Below are 23,140 nucleotides of genomic sequence, written 5' to 3'. Positions count from 1 at the left end.
TATAGAATAACAGAGCAGGAGACTAACACCCAAGAATAGTAGAAATAAGTACCAGGAGGTTGATTCCATGGCTTGGAGGCTGGCCTCACATTCTGGAGAGAGGGCAATGCAGAGAAGGGATCACCAAGTATAATGTGGTCGGAGGCCATGCGGGGGAAGGGTGATGTGGGCCGAATGCAGACTAGAGACAACACGTGGCCGCTCAACAAAAGGGAATACCCTGCCACAGTGGCCGGGGTGGGGGGGGAGGATGGGATTAGGGAGGGTAGGAGGGATGCTGGGTTTACTGGTGGTGGAGAATGGGCACTGGTGAATGGATGGGTTCTCAAACTTTGTGTGAGGGAAACATGAGCACAAAATTGTATAAATCTGTAACTGTACCCTCACGGTGATTCACTAATTAAAAATAAATAAATTTAAAAAAAAAAGAAAGAGCTCCTCTCCCTCTCTCTGAGGTGTATGCCTGCATGGGTGTGAGTGTGTGTGTGTGTGTGTGTGTGTGTGTGTGTGTGTGTATGTGTGCATGCATGTATGTGTGTGTGTATGTGTGTGTGGTACATGAGGTCATATATGAACATGAATGTGAGTGTGTGTGGTTGATGGGTTGGGGTGAACCTGACAGTAGTGAGAATATTCCACTCAGGTTTTTAAAATGTTTTCTTTGTCTTTTTTCTTCTTCTGTAGCCTGCAGGCATTCTGTGATGTTAGTGACAGCAGCAGGTAGAAAGATGTTGAAGACCTTATTTTGCTCCATTTATTTTATAGGAATCACTCCCAGTTATGGTTAGTGTGGGGATAGGGGCATCCAATGGTGCCCAGGATCAAAAATGTGAAAAAGGGGAGATTTGTCTAGCACCAGAGGCTCCCTGGCCCCAAGGGTACAGGGAGAACCCCAATGCTTTCTCTTCCCATTTTCACCCTGGCTCCTAGAAGCAGACACAGAGGTGTGATACAGGGCAGGGAAAGCTCCATTGCTAAGGCCTGAATTATGCTTCCTCCAATCCATTTGTTCTTAACCCCTAGTTCTGCTGTGTGACCCTAATTGGAAACAGGCTTTGAAACCTTAAAAGCGGTGAATAAGGTAAAATGAGGTGATTGGGATGGTCTCTAATCCAGTTATCATTAATTCTTTAAAGAAGAAGGGATTAGGGAACAGACCTGTGTGCAAATAGGATAAGGCCACATGAGGACCAGGCAAGAAGACAAGCAAGGAGAGGCTTGGCATGAACTTTACCAGCACATTCGTCTTGGACTTGCAGCTTCCAGAACTGTGAGAAAATAAATGGATGTTGTTTAAGTCACAAAGTCTTTTTTTTTTTTTCCTTTTTGGGTCACACCCGGCGATGCACAGGGGTTACTCCTGGCTTTGCACGCAGGGATTACTCCTGGCAGTGCTCAGGGGACCATATGGGATGCTGGGAATCGAACTCGGGTCGGCCACGTGCAAGGCAAATGCCTTACCCGCTGTGCTATCACTCCAGTCCCAGCAAAGCCTTTTTTTTAAGTCACAAAATCATCTTGTTATGGACACCCTAGCAGATGAATTTACTATCTTTCTGGGCTGGAGAACCAGAAAGGAGACTAGAGAACCTCAGAAAGTACTGGAAATATCACAGAGAGGAGGACAATCAATACAGGCATCCGAGAAAATTGTGTGTGAACTTTGAGCTCACTCCTGAGATTACATGTATAGATATGTCCCCAACTGTCAATCTTTCGAGAGCTAACGGCAGCACCCATCCAGGTCCCTAACTGACCACTGGGTGGCGCACGTGTGGGCTTCATCCAAGGAGAGCTGCCAATCTTTCAAACCGGAGCTGACTTTAGAGCCACAGCCCCTAGGCAGGCAGGTGGAAACTTGCAACTGGGATTAACTGGAAAAAAAACCAATTAAAGTATAGGGTTTAAGGCATTTGCCTTGCATGCTCGAGCCCTAGTTCAATTCCTTAACACCAACTGGTTCCCTGAGCATTGCCAGGAGCAACTCCTAAGCAGAGTCTGCAATAGCACCTGCGTAGGGTCTGTGTGACCCCTAACCCCCTTCTCATTCAAACACCAAAATGCATCACACAACCACTTGTTAGAAGATAATACTGTCTTCATTGAATTGGCTTTGTACCTTTGTCAAATCCATATGCTAGTGGTTGATAAGATGGTACAGGAGCTAAAGGCAGGTGCCTTATATGCAGCTGACCTCAGTTCAATCTCTAGCACCTCACACATGTGAAATATGTGGTCTGTCTACCACTGGCCACATCGTAGCCAAGTGTGGGCCCTCTCCCCTTGCCAAGATAAAATCTCAATATTAAATTATCTTATATATATGATCAAATGATTTCCAACAAGGGGATATACACTAGCCAAAAGGGAAAAGAAATAATCCTTTCACCTAATTGCTTTGAAGGAACTGGATATCAACATGCAGAAAACTGATACTGAACTTTAATATATATAAAGGCCTGAAACTTAAGACTGAATAGGGACTGGCAGATGGCGGAGGGGCTGCAAGCCCTTTTCTGCAAGCATGAAATGTGAGATGGGTCCCTGCTGCTGCCACATGCACAGTGCACAATCCTGCCCACTCTGCAGTTTGTCCCTGGCAGCTCTGCTCTCTGAGGTTCCCAGTGGCACCAGTGATTTCCAGTCAGGTGTGTGTGAGGACCACAACTGAAGTGTGTGATGCCTGGTGAGCACAAGTTAAAAAAATATACACGTGCAAGCACAGTGTGGGTGCCAGAGAGCACCATGACCAGAATTATGCCAACACCACACCAAGAGGTGGGGAGACCCCCGGGGAGCATCACAACCTAATACATGAACATCACAACCAAGTGTTTGTGCAGCCCGTGGTCAATGCAACATCAACAGAAGAAAGGAGGATAAAAGAGTCAAGAGTATTAAATTTTAGAAGGAAATACAAGGGCAAAATTTCATGGTAGTGGATTTGGTGATCATTTTTTTTTCTTAGGCGTAACACCAAAAAACATGGGCAAGAAGAGAAAAATCAGAGAGACTGGACTTTAGGAAGAGCTCAGGAAGATGAACAACTTTTGTGCAACAAAGGACACTATCAACACAGGGAAAAGACAATCCAAGGAATGGCAGAGAACATTTTCAACATACTTATCTGATGAGGTCATTATTTTTAGAATATATATGGTACTCCCAAAACTCAAGCCCCAAACCAAATGACTCAGGCCGGAGAAGTCAACAGACTTTGCATGTATGAGCATGCAATGTCTGTTGGGTTTGGTCCCCAGGGCCACATAGTCCCCTGAGCAAGGTTCACAGCAGCTTTGCTGGCAGCAGGTACAACTGGATAAAACCATCAGTAGTTTTGGGGTCAGAGAGATAGTACAGTCGGTAAGGAGCGTGACACCCCTCAGTACTCTATATGGCCCCCTGAGCCCCACCAGTAGTGATCTCAGAGCACAGAACCAGGGATAAGTTCTGATCATCGCCTGGTATGGCCCCAAATCACACAAACAAAAACAAAAATAAAACACTAACGCTGACGGAGGGATTTGATACTGATGGTGAGACTGCTACTGAAACATGGTATCACTGTATCACTGTCACTGCATAACTGTTATCCCGTTGCTCATCGATTGACTCGAGCGGGCACCAGTAACGTCTCCATTGTGAGACTTGTTACTGTTTTTGGCATATTGAATACGCCACAGGAGCTTGCCAGGCTCTGCCGTGTGGGCGAGATACTCTCGGTAAGGCAAACTCCTTACCCACTGTGCTATTCCACCAGCCCCCATGCCTAGTTAACTATTCAACTGGGAATAATTTTGTAAATCACTGTCTTAAATTTTTTTGAAAAACAGTGGTTGAATGAATTAAACTGATGTAGCAGTACAAGTGTTCCGTTATAAAAAGGAACTATGTTAATACATAGAGTAACTTGACTGGGACTTAGGATGTTAGGATGACAGACAACAGCTAATTTTAAAGAAGTATAATTTGGGGCTGGAGCAATAGCACAGCGGGTAGGGCGTTTGCCTTGCACGCGGCCGACTCAGGTTCAATTCTCAGCATCCCATATGGTCCCCCAGCACTGCCAGGAGTAATTCCTGAGTGATGAGCCAGGAGTAACCCCTGTGCACTGCTGGGTGTGACCAAAAATAAAATAAAATAAAGAGGTATAATTTGTGAGATTCCATGTACCAAACATTGAAATTATAAATTATAGTGATTAAGAACTGATCAGTGGTTACTGGGTGTTAGAGATATGGTGGACTATCTTTGGAGGAGATGGGAAAATTGTGAATCCTGATTGTACTTGGAGGTTACATGAACCCGCACAATTCTCTAGCACTTTTTACACAGGCAGCATGGAAAAACTGGTGAAAGTTGAATCAAGTCTCTACCTGAGTTAACAGCATTGCACCAACTTCAATTTCTGGCTTCTGCTAAAATGTTGCAGTTATAAGATTGGGCAATGCGGGGTGAAGTGTTCATGGAAACTATGTAGTATTTTTGAACTAATTTTGCATTTAAAAATCTCTCAAAGGAGTAAAATCAGAAAAAAAAAACAGTGGCCTATGTAACAGCAAGGATGAATCTCAAAAAACAATCTGCTAAGCTAAAGAAGCCAGACACAAAAGACTGAACATTACTATTTCTATTTAAAAGCCTGAAACAGGTGACCTCCCAAAACAGTGATGGAAATCAGATCTGTGCTTACCTGGAAGGGAATATATGGGGAATACTGGAAGAATAGGGAAACTATCTGGGCAGTGGAAATGTGCATTTTACTATTTGGGTATGTGCTAAGAAGATGAGGTGTTGGAATGGAGAAAGAAGTTTGGAATAAACTGCGGTGAGACCAACCATCTTGGCTTCGTCCCTTCCCTCGCCCGCGCCTTCTCCTTTTATTTTTGTGTTTTTTATACAACTGGCGTCCCTGTGCGTGCACAAACCTCCAACCGGTGTGCAACTAAAGGTAAGAATAGTGTTCGGTAAAACCCAACTCTAGAAAAATTTGGTGGGAGAACAGAACTTTGTGGTGCAGTGAATTAAAATTCTAGCCATACTGCCCCAGTAAGATGGGACAAAAACAGTGTGCGAGAAGCCCGCTCAAAATCTTTTGCGCCAAACTGAACGTGGCAAGTTTTTTATTGAATTAATTAAGCATTTTGCAAGGAGAACTGGGCATCGTGTTTCTCGGGACCAACTCCGGTCCTGCCTAAAAATTGTCTATAAGTTTCATCCCTGGTTTCCAGATAAGGGTACTTTGGAGCCTACAGTTTGGGAAAAGATTAAGGATAATGTCTTCAGGGAATTTAAAGAAGGGGCTAAAATCCCCAAACAATTCTGGGTAACTTGGGAAATCATTAATTCCATTCTCAAGGCTTTGGAAGGTACCTCCGAGGAGGAAGTTAGATATGCTATGGGAGGCTTTCCTCAGGAGTTAAACAGAGAGGATTTTAAATTTGAGGATGAAGTAAAGAAAGTTTCTACTACGGAGAGAGCCTTACCCTCAGCTCCTCCCATACCCAAGCCTAGAAAGAAGCCTGATGCTCAATGCTTGGCTGCTCCCGTACCCAAACCCCGAAAGCAGCTCAAGGCGTTTCCAGTGCAGACACGTTCTCAGAGCAAAAATTGCTCTGCCACTGATGAATTAACGTTCTCTACTGACGTTAGACCAGAGAGACCACCACCTCCCTTGTATGACTCCACTTCTAGTGAATCAGAGGAAAGTGATGGGTATGATGAGCCAGCTACCACTTCCTCAGATTCTGAGTCTGAGAGCGGCTTGGTAGAGGAGGCTTCTCACAGGAGCTGCCGCCCTTCAACCAAGTCGCCTCCAGGTCGCTCGGGACACGCTCCCGATAGAAGCTTACAGCTGAGACCTCTCGACCGTAAATAGTCAATTCCGCCCAGACCCCATGAGCTCCGTCTCTTTTTTCCCATCCAGCTGGAGGAAAATCAGTCTCCATCTTATGAAGGGTTAGGAATGGATTCACTCAGTAATTTTAAAAAGGCCTGTGCCTTGTACGGACCTACATCTCCATACTGTAAGGAGTATCTTACAGGCTGGAGCAAAAAGGCTCATTGGGGCTGGAGTGATAGCACAGCGGGTAGGGCGTTTGCCTTGCACGCGGCCGACCTGGGTTCGAATCCCAGCATCCCATATGGTCCCCTGAGCACTGCCAGGAGTAATTCCTGAGTGTAGAGCCAGGAGTAACCCCTGTGCATTGCCAGGTGTGACCCAAAAAGCAAAAAAAAAAAAAAAGGCTCATTGGGTACCTCAAGATTTTCACGTGGTTGCTAAGACGTGCTTAAGCCCTTCTCAGTACATGCAGTGGAGGATGTGGTTCAGTGATGAGGCCAAGGCGAAACTACAGAGCCTAGGCCACGCTGGACGAAAATTTTCAGGGATTAAATTGACTTATGAGATGTTAATAGGTGAAGGGAAATGGCACGACCCTAAAAAGCAAGTCACCTTGCTTGTGCTGTGTTCGCTCATGTCCGTGACACCGCTTTGTGGGCCTGGGAGAGGATTGATGCAGACGCTGAATTCAAGGGAAGCTATACAAAGATTATTCAGGGAGTCTCAGAACCTTATGCAGACTTCATAGGGAGATTGATGGACGCCATAGAAAAGCAGGTGAAAGGTAAGGAAACTCAGGAGCTTTTGTCCAAACAATTGGCCTTTGAAAATGCTAATGAGGATTGCCAGGCCATTTTGCTCCCCATTAAGGAGAAGGAGGATATCATGGGGTACTTGAAGGCATGTAGGAATGTTGGTTCTATCAAACATCAGGCGCGCATTAACGCTGTTGAGGCCTATGCCATACAGAGGCAAGATAAGGGCAAAGTTATTTTTTTTTTTAATTTTTATTATATCACCATGTGAAAACATACACAGTTCTCAGGTTTATATCTCAGTTATATAATATTCAAACACCATCCCTTCACCAGTGCCCATATTCCACCACCAGAATCCCCAGTATACCCCCCCGCCCCCCACTGTATTTCACTTCATTTTCTCTTTACCTTGATTACGTTCCATATTGCAAAACAAAACTCACTATTGTTGTTGGATTTTCCCCCCAAGAAAGACAGCCTTACTAAGGAAGCATTTGATAATTGATTTTCCATTAAAAGATTGTATGTTTTCAGTTTTTAGAAAAGGTCGCGCGACCGCACTAGCGGCCGCACGGCTCAGATGTGTTCCAGTCCCGCAACCCGGAGCCGTGTTAGTTGCTGCTCAGTGTCGCCAGGGCTCCATTTGGAGAAGGCGTGCCAGCTGTACCTCCTCCATCTGGATCCCTGGTGTTGTTAGCCCGGGTTCCGGTCGGGAGCATTTCTCCGTAGGGCAAAGTTTTAATTGTGGGAGATCAGGCCATTTCCGTAAGGACTGCAGGGCACCTCCAAACCGTGCCACTGTGAGAGCACCACCTGGACCTTGTCCACGACTCCATACGGGAAACCATTGGGCCAGAGATTGTCCCTCCAATCTTGGCGTGGCTGGTGACCCCAATTCGGGAAACTTGCAGTGGGGCCAGCCCCAAGCCCCGCAAAATCAGGGGATGTTCCCAGCTGCAGTCCTTCTCCCCAGTGTGGAGCTTCAGAGCTCCAGTCAATAGATTCACTGCAACCAGCCATGTCAGGGAGCAATGCCTTGGATATTCCCTGCCCTGATACAGTTACCATCTGCCCCACCCAGAGTCCCGACAGATTAAATTCTGGTGTAAAGGGACAAGATTTGAGCCCCCAGGAAGAGAGGGAGCTTGCTCAAGTGAACCTTGCAAGCAGCACATCAGGTTTTCATGGTTGTCTGGAGGATTTCCTGACAGTGAAGGTAAAGGCGTCACCAATCTCTGACTCCTCTCATGGAGTGCATCTGGAATCTCAGCGACAAGCGGCTGAGTTCAGGGAACAGGAAGCTATCCCGAGTATGGGATATGCGGAGCTGAGTTCTATACCTAATGGGCAACAGGTTTTGAGCCAGGATAAAAGTAAGGAACTTTGGAATCAAAGAGTTGTGTCTATTGGTGAATTTGCGCTGGCAAACCAAGCAAAACTCTGTGTAAAAGGGCTCAGCTACCCTGAGAGGCCTCAGTCAGGTCAGAGGTGGAGAAAGCCTTGTCTAGTTTCTAGTTTTAATTCCCAAGATCAACTGCCAGGAACTCAGTCTGGACAACTGAATCTCAAGCTTTTTATCAGAACCTGTGGTGATGTGCCAGTTCCAAGGAAGGTTATTCAAAGATTCAGGCTGGTACAGTTTTATTTTTGGAGAAGTGAACTTCTACTTCTAGTTCATGAGATGCCACCTCTGGGAAAATGGCTTCAGGGCCAGTGGGTACTCGGTTAATCTCCCACTCGGCAATTGCTTATTGACCCAGGAGGCACAGAGACACCTCATTCCTGGGTGCTCACCCACTCAGCCACTACAGATGCTGAGTCTGGTGAGGGACAGAAGGCATTGTCACTAGGATACTTCTGCTTGTGTGTGTGCATGGTTATGAAGCAGGTTATTTTGGATATCAGAAAAGAGCTTCCAATGAAGGCTATAACTTGCCACATTGGTTTCTCCATATTCACATTGGAACTTCATATGGGTTTCGCCCATATTCCAGGGCTGGCTAATATAATCTCAGGCTCAGTTTATGTTGTTGGTTTCTTCCCTGGTATTATGACTGTCTTTAAATGCATCAAACACTATAGTTCAAAAATTGCTTCAGCAGCTACAAGCTGTTTTACAAAAGTGCTCTGATTTTTTTTTTCTTCTTTTCCTTTATTACTCTTATCAGATCTCATTCTGGTCTTACTGGATCTACGACTTGAGCACAGTTTACTTTTTTTTTTTTTATTTATTTATTAGTGAGTCACAGTGAGGGTAAAGTTACAGATTTATACATTTTCGTGCTCATGTTTCCCTCATACAAAGTTTGAGAACAAATCCCTTCACCAGTGCCAATTCTCCACCACCAATAAACCAATAAACCCAGCATCCCTCCTGCCCTATCCCCCACCCCACTGTGGCAGGGTCTTCCCTTTTGTTCTCTCTCTCTAATTAGCTGTTGTGATTTGCAATAAATGTGTTGAGTGGCCATTGTATTCAGTCTCTAGTCTACAGTCAGCACACTTCACCCTTCTCCTACATTGCCTCCAACCACATTTTACTTGGTGTTCCCTTCTCTATCTGAGCTGCCTTTACCCCAGAATGTGAGGCCAGCTTCCAAGCCATGGAGTCAACCTCCTGGTACTTATTTCTACTAGTCTTGGGTATTAGTCTCCTACACTGTTATTCTATATTCCACAGATGAGTGCAATCTTTCTATGTCTGTCTCTCTCTTTCTGACTCATTTCACTTAGCATGATACTTTCCATGCCGATTCACTTATATGCAAACTTCATGACTTCATTTTTTCTAACAGCTGCATAGTATTCCATTGTATAGATGTACCAAAGTTTCTTCAACCAGTCATCTATTCTAGGGCACTTGGGTTTTTTCCAGATTCTGGCTATTGTAAACAGTGCTGCGATGAACATATAAGTGCAGATGTCATTTCGACTATACTTTTTTGCTTCTCTGGGATATATTCCCAGCAGTGGTATTGCTGGGTCAAATGGGAGCTCAATTTCTAATTTTTTGAGAATTGTCCATATTGTTTTCCAAAAGGGCTGAACTAGTCGGCATTCCCACCAGCAGTGTAGAAGGGTCCCTTTCTCCCCACATCCTCTCCAACAGTGGTTGCTTTTGTTCTTTTGGATGTGTGCTAGTCTCTGTGGTGTGAGGTGGTATCTCATGGTTGTTTTGATCTGCATCTCTCTGATGATTAGTGATGTAGAGCACTTTTTCATGTGCCTTTTGGCCATTCGTATCTCTTCCTTGGAAAAGTTTCTGTTCATTTCTTCGCCCCATTTTTTAATGGGGTTGGATGTTTTCTTCTTGTAGAGTTCTACCAGGGCTTTATATACCATTGATATCAACGCCTTATCTGACGGGTATTGTGTAAAAATCCTTTCCCATTCTGTAGATAGTCTTTGTATTCTGGTCACTGTATCTTTTGTAGTGCAGAAGCTTTTTAGTTTAATGTAGTCCCATTTTTTGATCTCTGTTTTTACTAGATTGCTTAGTTCCGTGTCGGACTGAAATTTTAATACAACTTATAAGGCTGTATTGTGTTTGGAATTGTTCCTCTATTTCAAATTTTTGTAATTTTGTAAACAGAAAAGAGGGAGATGTTGGATATCATTGGTTTGTCCTTTCCCCCTTGCCACTAGGAGCTTAGGTATATCAGTCACGCCCATCAAAGTGCTCCTGAGTCACTCCCACTCCTTTGTTTATCTGTAACCACTTCTATCAGTTTATCTGGTCTTCCTCTAATCAAACTCTTAATTTGTAAGGTCAGACCTTGCTAGGACAGTGTAAGTTAATATTGTCTTTCTCCTCTCTTCTGTCTTTTGAATAGTTTACCTTAAAACAATATCCTTTTTGTATGGACAAAGAAAGACATTTATTAATATGGTTTGGTAACATGGGATTTAATTGGCTTCAAATATTATTCATTCCCGGGCATCTGCTTTCTTGACTTAAGCCTCAGCTGGCCTTGCTTCCTAGCACCCTCAAAAGCAGGGTCCCAACGGGGGACGAGACGGACCCAGGGCAAGCGGTGAGTTGTGTGCTACCCTGGCATCGAGATGGGCCTGGCCAAAGCGCCTAATGCTTAACTATATGTTAAGAGCTTGGTCATGGGCTGTCATGTCATGATCCAAAAGCAACGACGAGACTAGGCCCTGCTAGCTCTGGCCTGAGCACTGTAGTCTGAGATCGAGGTGACCCCCGGAGAGCAATTCTATAAGCTTAATGCGTCTCTTGCTATGTCCTTACAAAATGATTTATAATATGAATACTTATATTCATATTATTATTCAAGGAAAAACACACCCATGGAATTCCACTCTTGGGCAGATGTCCCGCTGAGAGAGATTCTGTCCTAGTGTAAGCATTCCCCTAAGGGATAGAACTTTACCCCCTGTGGATTGTAACCACACCTTTGCATAAGCCCCAGCCTGCTGGGGGATGCTGGAGATTTAAGGTAGCTGTATGAGGGGGCTGGGGCGGTTCCAGAGAAAGAGAGAGAGAGAGAATGAAGCAGGATTGGGGAGGAAGAAGAGGGGGAGAACCAGAGGAGAATGGAGAAAGAAGTTTGGAATAAACTGCGGTGAGAAAAACCATCTTGGCTCCGTCCCTTCCCTCGCCCGCGCCTTTCTTTTTATTTTTGTTTTTATATTTTATTTTTATTTTTATATTTGTTTTACACAATGAGGGACACCTGGGGTGTGACTCCATGTAACCGCCTCAAAGAAGGTAGGATGCCTGGAATTTGATTCCCATTTCCTAATGTGATCCTGTCATAAGCATAAGCAAGCATAGAAATGTTTGCCCCCCCCCCCACCCCCCGCAAACATATAGCAACAAGCATGTAAGCACTTGCAGAAGCAAATCCCCACACCGGGTTTGCGGATCCCTCCCTATCACAACAACAAAGAGAGCACTGTAGCACTGTCATCCCGTTGTTTATCGATTTGCTTGAGCGGGCACCAATACGTCTCCATTGTGAGACTTACTGTTACTATTTTTGGCATATCAAATACGCCACAGGGAGCTTGCCAGGCTCTGCCATGTGGGCGGGATACTCTCAGTAGCTTGCCGGGCTCTCTGAGAGGGATGGAGGAATTGAACCCGGGGTCAGCCGCATGCAAGGCAAATGCCCTACCCGCTGTGCTATCACTCCAGCCAAAGAGAAAGGCAGAAAAAAGGGGGAGAGCAAGAAAAAAGGTTGGTTCCACCCATAGAGATTGAAAAGATTAAAATTTTTGGATAAAGTATTTCCTGGTGATCAACAACCCACAGTGACTTGAGGACTACTGTCCCTGTAATTTGAAAAGATTTAATTCTGAGAGCAAAAGAAGTGGCCTAGCTGGCCAATTTGTATTTTGCAAGTCCTTTCTGTAAAAGGTACTGCACATGTGAAAGGTATATGGTTTTGAAAAAATTATAGATTTGAAATTCAGCACTTTTTTATCTTTTGCTTTTAAACAGAGTTATACCTAGCTTCTCCAATCAGGCTAATTAAAGAGTCTGAAAGAAAAGCACCTATACTGAAAATGTACTTAATGTACTAGAATGTTTTCGATCAAAGAAAATATCTGTGGAGTGGCTTTGCCTTCCTTACTGAGCTGCCAATACGCTGCATGAATTCAGCGTTCTGGGGTTTTTGAATCTCTATAAACATGGCTTTTATTCTGGCTTCTCTTTGGGTCATTGTTCCTTTACCTTCAAGTTTCCTTTTACTTCCTTGGGGGACATACTCAACAGTCTCATATCACTAATGGTTCTGTACTCAGGGGAACTATATGTGGTGCCAGCGATCAAGCTAGGGTCACCTACATGCAAGGCAAGAGCCTTAGCCCTGAACTGTCTCTTCAGCCCCTTGGTAACTTTAATCCTTAAAATCTTTTTATCGGGCTGGAGCAATAGCACAGCGGGTAGGGCGTTTGCTTTGCACATGGCCGACCAGGGTTCAATTCCCAGCATCCCATATGGTTCCCTGCGCACCACCAGGGGTAATTCCTGAGTGCAGAGCCAGGAGTAACCCCTGTGCATCACCGGGTGTAACCCCAAAAGAAAAAAAAATCTTTTTATCAGGACTGGAGCAATAGTACAGTGGGTAGGGTGCTTGCCCTGCACGCAGCCGACCCGGGTTTGATCTCCAGAATCCATATGGTCCCCCAAACACTGCCAGGAGTAATTCCTGAGTGCAAAGCCAGGAGTAACCCCTGTGCATCGCTGGGTGTGACTCAAAAAGAAAAAAAAAATCTTTTAATCTCCCACCACTAAATCCTGAAATATTTAAGTGTGGGTCAATAAGAGGCCGACTCCAATTTTCTTTCTTCTTTCCATTTTTTAAAAAAAATTTGGTCACCTCTGGTAATGCTCAAGGCTTACTCTTGGCTCTGTGCTCAATCCTGGCAGTGCTTAGGGTGCTCTATGTGCCATCAAGTATTGAAACCAGGTCAATCTCATGCTAGGCAAACACCGTACCCATTGTACTATCTTTCTGGCTAACAACTCCCATTAAAAATTTTTTTTTTTTCCATTTTATCTAGGCCACACCTAACAGTGCTCAAGGCCGACCCCTGGCTGTGCTCTGGGATTACACCTGGAGGGGCTTGAGGGGCCATATGGGATGCAGGGGATCAAACCCAGGTCAGCGGTGTAAAAAGGCAAGCATTCTACCCACTGTGCTATCACTTTGATCCTGACCCCCATTTTTATCTTGAGGGCTGACATGTCAAACTGAGGATTTTCTCAGGGATATTACAGTAGATGGTACCACCTGAGAAATTTGTCTTGACTACAAATTCTTAAGGTATTTTTCCTTTTGACAAATGATGAAGCAGAAGCTCAGAGATTAAAGGCCATCTTTGTGCAGTGACTCTAAATTTACAGCTCCTGCCCTTGCCTAGCTTCTGGCTCCAGGTTCCTGGAGTAAGGGGTATGTGGTAGCCTCTGACTGTCAGCCCCTGTGAGTGAACTTACTTCCCACCTGCTTCCAGGCTCCTTCCCTCACCCATCCATCCACCCTATCCTAGGCTTCCCCACTGTTCCTGGGCCTCTCAGGAGTCCTGTGGATTCCTACTCCAGATCTCTAAAGTGCCCCTTCACCCCAGACTGCTTCCTACTGAGCTCTCTCTCAGCAGTCAGATCAGCTGCCCCCACTGCACTGGTTCCCAGAGTCCTTTGGTTATATCCATGTTGCTGCCAGACAGTTACAGAAGGCTTTGTTGGACATTTCTTTTGGGTGGAAGCAGCAGGGAATAATCTGAATCAAACTGAGAAACTTCCGGAGACTGCCCTTAGCCCTGGGGTGTTTGATTCTAGAAGGCCCTCCCTGGGGTTGGAGATAGGGCAAGGGTTATGGTGCTCACTTGCTTGGCACGCACCAGAGCCTACATGGCCCCCCAAGCATCACTAGAAGCCTGGATGTGGCACTAGAAGCTCGTGTCTCGGAGTGTCTTCTAGTGTCTTAGAGGCACTAGAAGCTCAGAGCACACCTGGATGCAGCACATCTGGACGCAGCCCCAGGAGATCCTTGCCCCACCCCCAAGCATCACTAGGGTGTGACCCTGGAGGCCCAGAGCCTGGCTGGTCCACCCTGCCATCCTCTGAGCCTTGCACAGCATCACTGGCCTGGTTGGCCAAGAATCCCTAGTCTACTGAGCACTCCTGGGGATGCCCCCTGCTCCCCGCCCAATAGGCTCACTTGCCCCAAAAGATGGTGATTTCCTCCCAGGTGTGACTTTGTGACTTCCCCCAACGGGGGTTCACTTTAAGAGAAGCAGTGTTAAGTACTATCCTTTAGAGTTAGGTAGTACGTACAGGTAGTATGCTGGCTCGCTTAACCAGTCTCTGCTTCAATAAATCCACTTGCAAAATGGAAATAGTAATAATTACCTGAAAGGGCTCTTGTGAGAATTAAAAGAGTTACAAAGCACTTAGTGGGTTGGAGCAACAGCATAGCGGGTAGGGCGTTTGCCTTGCACAAAACCGACCCGGGTTTGATTCTTCTGCCCCTCTCGGAGAGCCCGGCAAGGTACTGAGAGTATCTGGCTCATAGGGCAGAGCCTGGCAAGCTACCCGTGGCGTGTTCGATATGCCAAAAACCAGTAACAACAAGTCTCACAATGGAGACGTTACTGCTGCCTGCTCAAGCAAATCAATGAGCAACGGCATGACAGTCATACAGTGACAGTGACAAAGCACTTAGTAAACTGGCGTTAAAGGAACCCGGGACGATCCCACTTGCAAGACTGAAGAACCAACAGACAAGGCCTGTCCAGGGAGTTCTAGGCTCCGGCAAGGGTGATCAATCCCTTTTCCCTAGAGCTGTGCTGGCGCTCTTCCACGCCCAAAGGATTTGCGTGCCGGAGAAGCTGGCCCAACTCGAAGATTCCCTTCGGCCTGGAAATATGCCCTATCTTTAATCCTCGTGCTCCACGCAATACGGCGAGGGCCGCATCCCGTGAGTGCGCCCCACTTGCCAGCCGTCTCCGCTCTTCAATGGGGTTGATTGGCGGTGGCCTCGGCTGAGCGGCAGGACCAGCCCACGCGCCACCTCGGCCCCACCCCTTCTTCCGGGGGGCCGTGGGCGGGGCACGCAGGCGCCGCGCCCTCCCATTGGCCCGCGCGGGCACGGGGGGGCGGGGCCCGACGGGTCCGCGGCCCGGGCCCACGGTGTTGTCATTCCGCTGCATCTAGAGGACACGGGCAAGATGGCGGCTGTGTCTGGGCTGGCGCGGAGACCCCTGCAGCAGGTAGACGGCGGGCCGCCCGACCCGGCCGGGCCCCTGTGCAGCCCCGCGCCCGCCTCAGCGAAGTCTCTCTCTCTCTCTCACGCTTTCTCTCTCTCCTCTCCAGGTCTCGGGACTGCTGAGGAGGCGCTTCCACCGGACGGCGCCCGCGGCGCTCCAGGTGCGTGTCCGCTCGCGGCGGAGGCGGCCCGGCGGGGAGGCCGGGGTCGGGCCGCGCCGGGGTGCGGGAGAGCGGCCCGGGGGCCCGCGCTCCCCCGGGGCTGTTCCGGGGTCGGAGGGAGGTGTTAGGAAACAGACCCGGCGCTCTCTCACCCCGAGGCCTCCTCGCCTCCTCCGCCGTCCCCGCTTTCTGTTGTCCAGTGCACGTTTGGAAAGTGACCCTTTGGGAACGCCTCGCGCCCCGCGAAGACGGGGCCACCGCGCCCCGTCTCCGGAACTCGATCCCTCGCCCCAGCGGAAAGCCTCCCCCTCTCGGCAGTGTCGCCCCCGCGGCCCCCGGCAAGCCCCCCCACCGCTAACCTCTGCTGCCTGCTGTGTCCTCGGGTATCTCCTCTGCATCATCCCTCCTGGAAGAGGACTCGGGCCCGGCTGTCCTTTTGTGTCTGGCTTGTGTCTCTTAGCGTCGGGTGTCCGGGCTTCACTCCTTAAGGTGAAATAATAGCCCGTTGGATGTGTGGACCGCTTCTTATGTATCTGGTCTTTTTTTTTTCTTTTGCTTTTTTTCTGGGGGGGGGGGGTCACACCCAGCGATGCACAGGGGTCACTCTTGGTGGTGCTCGGGGGACCACATGGGATGCTGGGAATTGAACCCGGGTTGGCCGCATGCAAGGCAAACTCCCTACCCGCTGTGCTATCGCTCCAGCCCCTCTGGTCATTTCTTAATGGGCACTGACGTGGTTTCCATCCTTGGAGCCTGTGAATTCAGCTGCTGTGAACCCGGGTGTCCCTGTAGCTGCTCTCCTTGCCATTCTGTTGGTTTGGGTATTGAAAGGTGGAGATGCTGCCTGTGGTAGTTTTCTGTTTAGCTATTTGAGGAATCCCCCTCTTTTTTTTTTTTTTTTTTTTTTTTGTTTTTGAACCACCCTTGGGGATGCTCAAGGCTTATTTTGGCTTGATGTTCAGGGTCTTATTCCTGACTCTGTGCTTGGGGATCACTACTGGCTAGGGACCAGTGGGGTGCTGGAGATCAAACCAGGTCTACTGCAGTTAAGGCAGTTAAGGCCCTGCGCATCGTACCAACTCTCTGGCCCACTTTATATATTTGGTTTTAGGTCGCGGCTGGTGGTGCTCCCCAGTCACTCCCAGGGGTCTTCATGTTACACCAGGGAATGAATCTGCGTCTCTAGCATACAAAGCATCAACTCCAGCATAAGGGCTCTCTCCCCAGCTCCTCCCCCTTTTATTTTTAACTGGAGGGCTCTACCAGCCTGTGTGATAAAGTAATAACAACTAGGTGCTGAGGGCAAAGATTCCCCAGCATCCAGTGAAGTATTGCTGTGTATTTAGCCTTCCTGGAGATTCCTGCCCCTCAGTATACCAAGTATGAAAATAAAACACTCCTAGTATTTGTCTTGAATACTGCCCACGAACGGGATGGCTAGCAAGGAGATTGCCTTGGAGTGGAGGGTCCCAAGCTGTGCTCGGGGCAGCTCCCTTCCAGTGATGCTTGGCTGTCCTGGCTGGCAGTTAGTGTAGGGCCTGAGGGTGCAATACTGTGAGGGCCGGAGATGCCAGGCCTTCGTGGGGTGTGCTCCAGGGCCACAGCTAGCAGGGCTCAGGAGACCATGTGATGCCTGGGAGCAAAGCAGGCTCAGACACATGTAGGGCTTCCACCTTAGCCCCTGAACACTCTCTCTGACCCAAACAGATTGCTTAAGTTGAGGTACACGTACCAAAGAAGCCTTGAGTAAGCTCGTTGACACATCTGGTTAAGAGGCTGTTTGTGATAGAACTGTTACTGTTGGAATTCTTTGAACTTTTAAAAGCTGAATCTAGTAATGGTTTTTATTTATTTTTGTTGCTTTTATTTTAGCACCACACCCAGTAGTGCTCAGGACTCACTCCTGGCTCAGGGATCACTCCTGGTGGGGGTTGGGAAACCATACGGGTGCCGGGAATTGAACCAAGGTCAGCCACATGCACACTTACTTGCTGTACTACCGACCTGGCCCCTCTAGTAATGTTTTTGTTTTTAAATATTTCAATTTAGTCACTGTGAAATTAGAAAGTTATTCGTGATTGGATTTCAGGCATACACCTAGTAATGGTTTTTATATTGTGCACTTCGGGCGGCCCAGATAATAATAAAAAGAGAGACTTTGGTAATAATCTTATGGCTAATTGGATATTTTTCTACCTGTGACAGGTAACAGTTCGTGATGCTTTAAATCAAGGTATGGATGAGGAACTGGAAAGAGATGAGAAGGTATTTCTACTCGGAGAAGAAGTTGCCCAGTATGATGGGGCATACAAGGTAAGACAAAGTTTACATAAAATTGAGGTGGTGATTTTACCCTAGATATACTTAGAACTATTGAGGTCCATGCTTCTTTGTAGGTTAGTAGAGGCCTGTGGAAGAAATACGGAGATAAGAGGATCATAGACACACCCATCTCTGAGGTAAAGCCTTCAGCCATAAAGCAGTTTGTTCAAGTATATGCTGTTCAAATATTTGTGGATTTTGACGTTTGCATTTTATGTTTGCATTTTACTCTATAGATGGGCTTTGCTGGAATTGCTGTAGGTGCAGCTATGGTATGTAATTCTTTTTATGAAGCTCATTCAAAGACATTTCTTTTAATATGACTTTTTGAAAACATGAACCACTGTGGAGACAGAGTTTTTGCTATTTGCCACTCTTTGTTGCTTTTTTCAGCCTTTTTAATGTACATGTTTTTTACTTGACAGGCTGGATTGCGGCCCATTTGTGAATTTATGACCTTCAATTTCTCTATGCAAGCCATTGACCAGGTTATAAACTCAGCTGCCAAGACCTACTACATGTCAGGGGGCCTTCAGCCTGTTCCCATAGTCTTCAGGGGGCCCAATGGTGCCTCAGCAGGTGTAGCTGCTCAGCACTCTCAGTGCTTTGCTGCCTGGTATGGGCATTGTCCAGGCTTGAAGGTGGTCAGCCCCTGGAATTCAGAGGATGCAAAAGGACTTATTAAATCGGCCATCCGGGATAACAATCCAGGTCAGTAGAGTTACCCTTTGAATATTAAAGAGCTAAAGTGAAATGTTCTTGTGGAAGAACAACGTTAATGGCTTCTGAGGCTTCAGACATAGCTATAAAGTGTGCAGAGGGGTCAAAGAGATGCACAGTGCCTAAGTGCCTTTCTTGCATGTGGCTGGCCAGGGTTCAGTCCCCAGTATTGCATATTGTTCCCAAAGGCCTGCTAGAAGTATTCTTTCAGTGTAGAAACAGGAGTAAGCCCTGATCACTGCTGGTTGTGGCCCAGGCTCTGCCCCAATTCAAAATTTTTAAAAAATAATTTAATTACAAGATACTAAGATATGATTGTATTTCTCATTTCTGACTCATCTAATGAGGGCTATTTAAGGAGACATTTACTGAATATCTCCAGCACTGGTTTGGCCTGAAAATTTGAAATTTGGATTAATCATACTACAAATAATGGTACCTAACCCATCAGCAATGCTAATAGTCAAAATGGATAAATAGTAACTTTTTGCTAAAAAATGAATGATGTTGTATGTGTATTTTTAGTCAAGTACTTTTGTTTAAATATCCTATTTTGCAGTGGTGGTGTTAGAGAATGAATTGATGTATGGCGTTCCTTTCGAACTTCCCACGGAAGCTCAATCAAAAGATTTTCTGATTCCTATAGGAAAAGCCAAAATAGAAAGGCAAGGTAAGAGAACTCATGTCCATTTAAGCATTATTGTGATCCAGTCCCTCTACTTAAATAGGTCATTTCAATCTAGACAAGGAAATTGTAGCATGAGTTTGAGTTAAGAATGTGTTATGGGGGCTGGAGTGATAGCACAGCGGGTAGGATGTTTGCCTTGCACGCGGCCGACCCGGGTTTGAATCCCAGCATCCCATATGGTCTCCTGAGCACCGCCAGGGGTGGTTCCTGAGTGCATGAGCCAGGAATGACCCCTGTGCATTGCCGGGTGTGACCCAAAAAGCAAAAAAAAAAAAAAAAAAAAAAAGTGTTATGTGGGGCTGGAAAAATAGTAAAATAGTATAGTGGATAGGGCACTTCCCTTGCATGCGACTGATTGGGGTTCTGTTCCCATCACCACATACGATCTCCCAAGCCCCTCCAGGTGTGATACCTGAGCACGGAGCCAGGAGTAAGCCCTGAGCACTGCCAGGTATGCCCCCCTGCACACACACCAAAAAATTGTCATGTGCTGATCACTCATACTCTGTGTTTTTCTCAATCACGGTTCAGTAGATTTTTAATTTTGGTGGGAGGGGTGGGGCCCCTGGTGGCTTTCACCCAACCAGGCCAGTGGTTTAAAATTCAGTGCTAAGCCCTAAGGATGTGGTGTTGTTAGGACCTGCAGTATCAGTGATCATCTGGGACACCTTGCTAGTGCCAGGGTGGGAATGTCAGGGAGGAAGTGGGGAGCATGTGGTGCCAGGGGTTGGTCCATGCTTTGTTGATTGTACTCCCTCCTGGCCCCTAGATCTGTACTGAGTTTTAGGATGCCTGCCACATTTCCTCAACTCACTAGGATGAAGTTAAAGATTTTTCAAATGAATGGGCCACAGCTGGCTACACAGTGTAGCATCTAGTTTCAGCCTGCCTCTGATCTGTGATCATTCTGTTTCAGGGACACATGTAACTGTAGTTTCCCACTCCAGACCTGTGGGCCACTGCTTAGAGGCTGCAACAGTGCTCTCTAAAGAGGGAATTGAATGTGAGGTGAGTGGACATTCACTTCAAGAATCAGATAGTGGGGTGGGAAAAGAGGGGGGGGAAATACTAAATGTTTTAAAGCCTTGCATGCCACTGACCCCGTTTCAATCCTTGGCGCCACAGTGGCCCCCCAGTCACTGTTGGGAGTGACCCCCTGAGTATAGAAGCAGAAATAAGCCCCTTGGGACTATTACAATACTGCTGAGTGTGACCCCAAAACAAATAAAGCTTTTTATTTTTTTCATGAACCCAGAGACTCACACGTGCAACACTTGCACTCTATGACTGAGATATATCCCTGGCCCCAGAAAGATTCTTTTAAATCACCAAGACCTAGAAATTGGAGTTTGAATTCTGTAGCAGGTTATGTAAAATTTTGCTTTGTTACTTCAAACTTCTGCTTGTACCTGGAGACGAACTTTTTTTTCAGATACTTCACTTTTTACTGTGTATGTTTCAGAACTTTTAGAATAGTCCCTTAGGTTTTTGGGTTACACCCAGCAGTGCTTAAGGGCTATTCCTGGAGATGCCGAAGGGGCCACATGGTGTTGGGCTCAAACACAGTCTCCTCCAGGTAAAGCATGTGCTCTAATCCATTGACTTATATCCTTGGTCCCAACCCCTCTTTGGGAGAGGTGGGTGTCGGGGGTGGGCGGGGATGCTGCACTACACTCAGCAGTGCTCAGGGGTGACCCCCGGTGGTTTTGGGGGATTCCAGCCGGGGTCAGCTGTCCATGTAGAGCAAGTACCTTACCTCCCGTACTGTCTGTTCCCCAGTAGGTGCTTTTTTTAGTTTAGACATAACCTTGGAGTTGGAAATCTAGAGAGGGGAAAACTTAGAAGTTAAGTTTGATTTCTAGGACTTAACACACTTGAGAAAATTATATATCATACCTTAGTTTCCTTAGCCATAAAATGAGGATAATATTTTTTTCTGTCCTGTCAGGGCAGAGGTGAGAATTATACTTAGTTTGATACCTAGAACATGGTAAACATTCTAATATTAGTTATTTTGATGAGAGGGAAGATAAAGCCAGGGGAGGCTAAGTAAATTCTGTATTCACAGCAGCTTGTAGTGGAGATAACAGATTTTCCTTTTATGTTTTTTCCTCCCCCCGACCAAGAGTTTAATAGGAAGGAAAATAGATGTGAATTTTGGAGATACAATTTTATTTGTGATGTATTGGTTCTGTCCTTTATTTGTTTAGGTGATAAATATGCGTACCATTAGGCCAATGGACATGGAAACAATAGAAACCAGTGTCATGAAGACAAATCATCTTGTAACTGTGGAAGGAGGCTGGCCACAGTTTGGAGTAGGAGCAGAAATTTGTGCCAGGATCATGGAAGGTATTTCAGATAAACTGGTTCTAGAATAGTTAAGCAGTAATAAACAGTCTGTATCTAGCTTCTGCATAGAAAGACATACAGTTAGGGGTTGACCAGCAGCTTGAACTTGCATTTTTGTCAGCCTGTCACTTTTCTTCTATCTAGCTTTAAAAGCAAAGCAAGAAGAATTCCACTTTATTGTTTATTTATTCCCACCCCGTTCATTGTTGCTTTCGCAACGACAGGGTCACACATATACCTGCCCATGGTGCTCGCATCCATGTTCTCCAGAGCCCACAGGCTGTGTTTGTGGTGCTCCCTGGGGGTTGATCCCTCTCCTGTGGTGCTTATACATACCAAGCTGTGCTGAGGACAGAACAACTCGTGGTATAAAGGACCACAGGAAAGAGTTGCCGGGATTGTACTTGGTACTTGTGGGGACACTGGGGGTTGGTGGTCATCTCTGTGCTTGCAAGGCAGATGTGGTAAGCCACTGCATGATTCCTCTGGGTCCTAGAGTCACTTTTGATTTTTTTTTTCTTCTTCAGGCAGCCACACCATTTATACCTATCTGTGGTGGTCCTCGGTTGGCTGTTTGGTGGGTGGGAATGGCAGCAGGGGTGTTGAGACCAAAGGTGCTCACACATGCAACTCATGCACCTCCTTACTCAGCGGCATATTTGCCTCCTCAGCTGGCTTTTCTTGCCTCTCATTTGAACCTTCTTTCCTAGGCCCTGCATTTAATTTCTTGGATGCTCCTGCCGTCCGTGTCACTGGTGCTGATGTCCCTATGCCTTACGCAAAGATTCTAGAAGACAACTGTGTACCTCAGGTTAAAGACATCATATTTGCAATAAAGAAAACACTGAATGTCTAGTTTAGACTTGACCTTCAAGTCATTGGTATTTACTTACAATAATTGCTGACACTTTACACCTGGATCGAATTGTAAGATCTTATGAATCATAAAATCATCTTTAAAGCAACAATGCAGATGTTTTTGTATGGGAAGATGCTTAAATATGCTTGGTTTGTGGAAAAACTCTCCACTCTCCTGTCTAAGACTCCATTTTTTTTGGTCTGTTACAGTTTCTATATTCTTTGAATAAGACTAATTGTAAAATTTTGCCCTCATTAGAAGGACAAAATCTGAATATGTAAAAATAATGAATATAATCTGCATTTACTGTAAATTTTGATAAGGAATAAAGAAATTCCTAACTAATTCTGTTTTTTACATTTTGAAATATAAATGTGGGTTGGAAATGTTAAAATTTTATTAGAAATTCAGTGTCAGTAGGAACTAATCGCTATTTAATGAACAAGACTGCAGGGCACTTAGGAATTTATTCCACCACTTGCCTCCACTATGCTGGGAATTTAACCCTGGTCTCACACATCCACTGAGCCACATACCTAGCCCGAATGAGACTTTTAATACTCTAAGTAGTCATTCTATTAGGCAAAATTATTTCAGGTACTTTTTTTTTCATTTCAAAAAAGTGACACTGCTCTCTTCAGAAGTTGAGAGCGGAAAGGTTTAAGGTAGTCGAGAAGCCTATGAGTGATGCCTAATTTCA

General features: G+C 46.1%; 1 protein-coding gene across 1 annotated transcript; it reads left to right on the top strand.

Annotated features, from left to right (window-relative positions):
- The first annotated feature begins 15,238 nt into the window (after positions 1-15,238).
- Positions 15,239-22,785, top strand: PDHB (pyruvate dehydrogenase E1 subunit beta). The gene is made up of 10 exons (XM_004616473.2): positions 15,239-15,342; positions 15,446-15,499; positions 17,705-17,812; positions 17,896-17,958; positions 18,058-18,093; positions 18,247-18,532; positions 19,101-19,211; positions 20,146-20,237; positions 21,440-21,581; positions 22,292-22,785. Exons 1-10 carry the CDS (start codon positions 15,301-15,303, stop codon positions 22,435-22,437), a joined length of 1,080 nt encoding a protein of 359 aa, XP_004616530.1. The 5' UTR covers positions 15,239-15,300; the 3' UTR covers positions 22,438-22,785.
- The last annotated feature ends 355 nt before the right edge of the window (positions 22,786-23,140 follow it).

Source organism: Sorex araneus, chromosome 4 (genome assembly GCF_027595985.1).
Source record: "Sorex araneus isolate mSorAra2 chromosome 4, mSorAra2.pri, whole genome shotgun sequence".
Lineage (NCBI taxonomy): Eukaryota > Metazoa > Chordata > Mammalia > Eulipotyphla > Soricidae > Sorex > Sorex araneus.
Note: the sequence above shows the minus strand (reverse complement) of the source record. Positions and strands in the feature narration are given on the sequence as shown.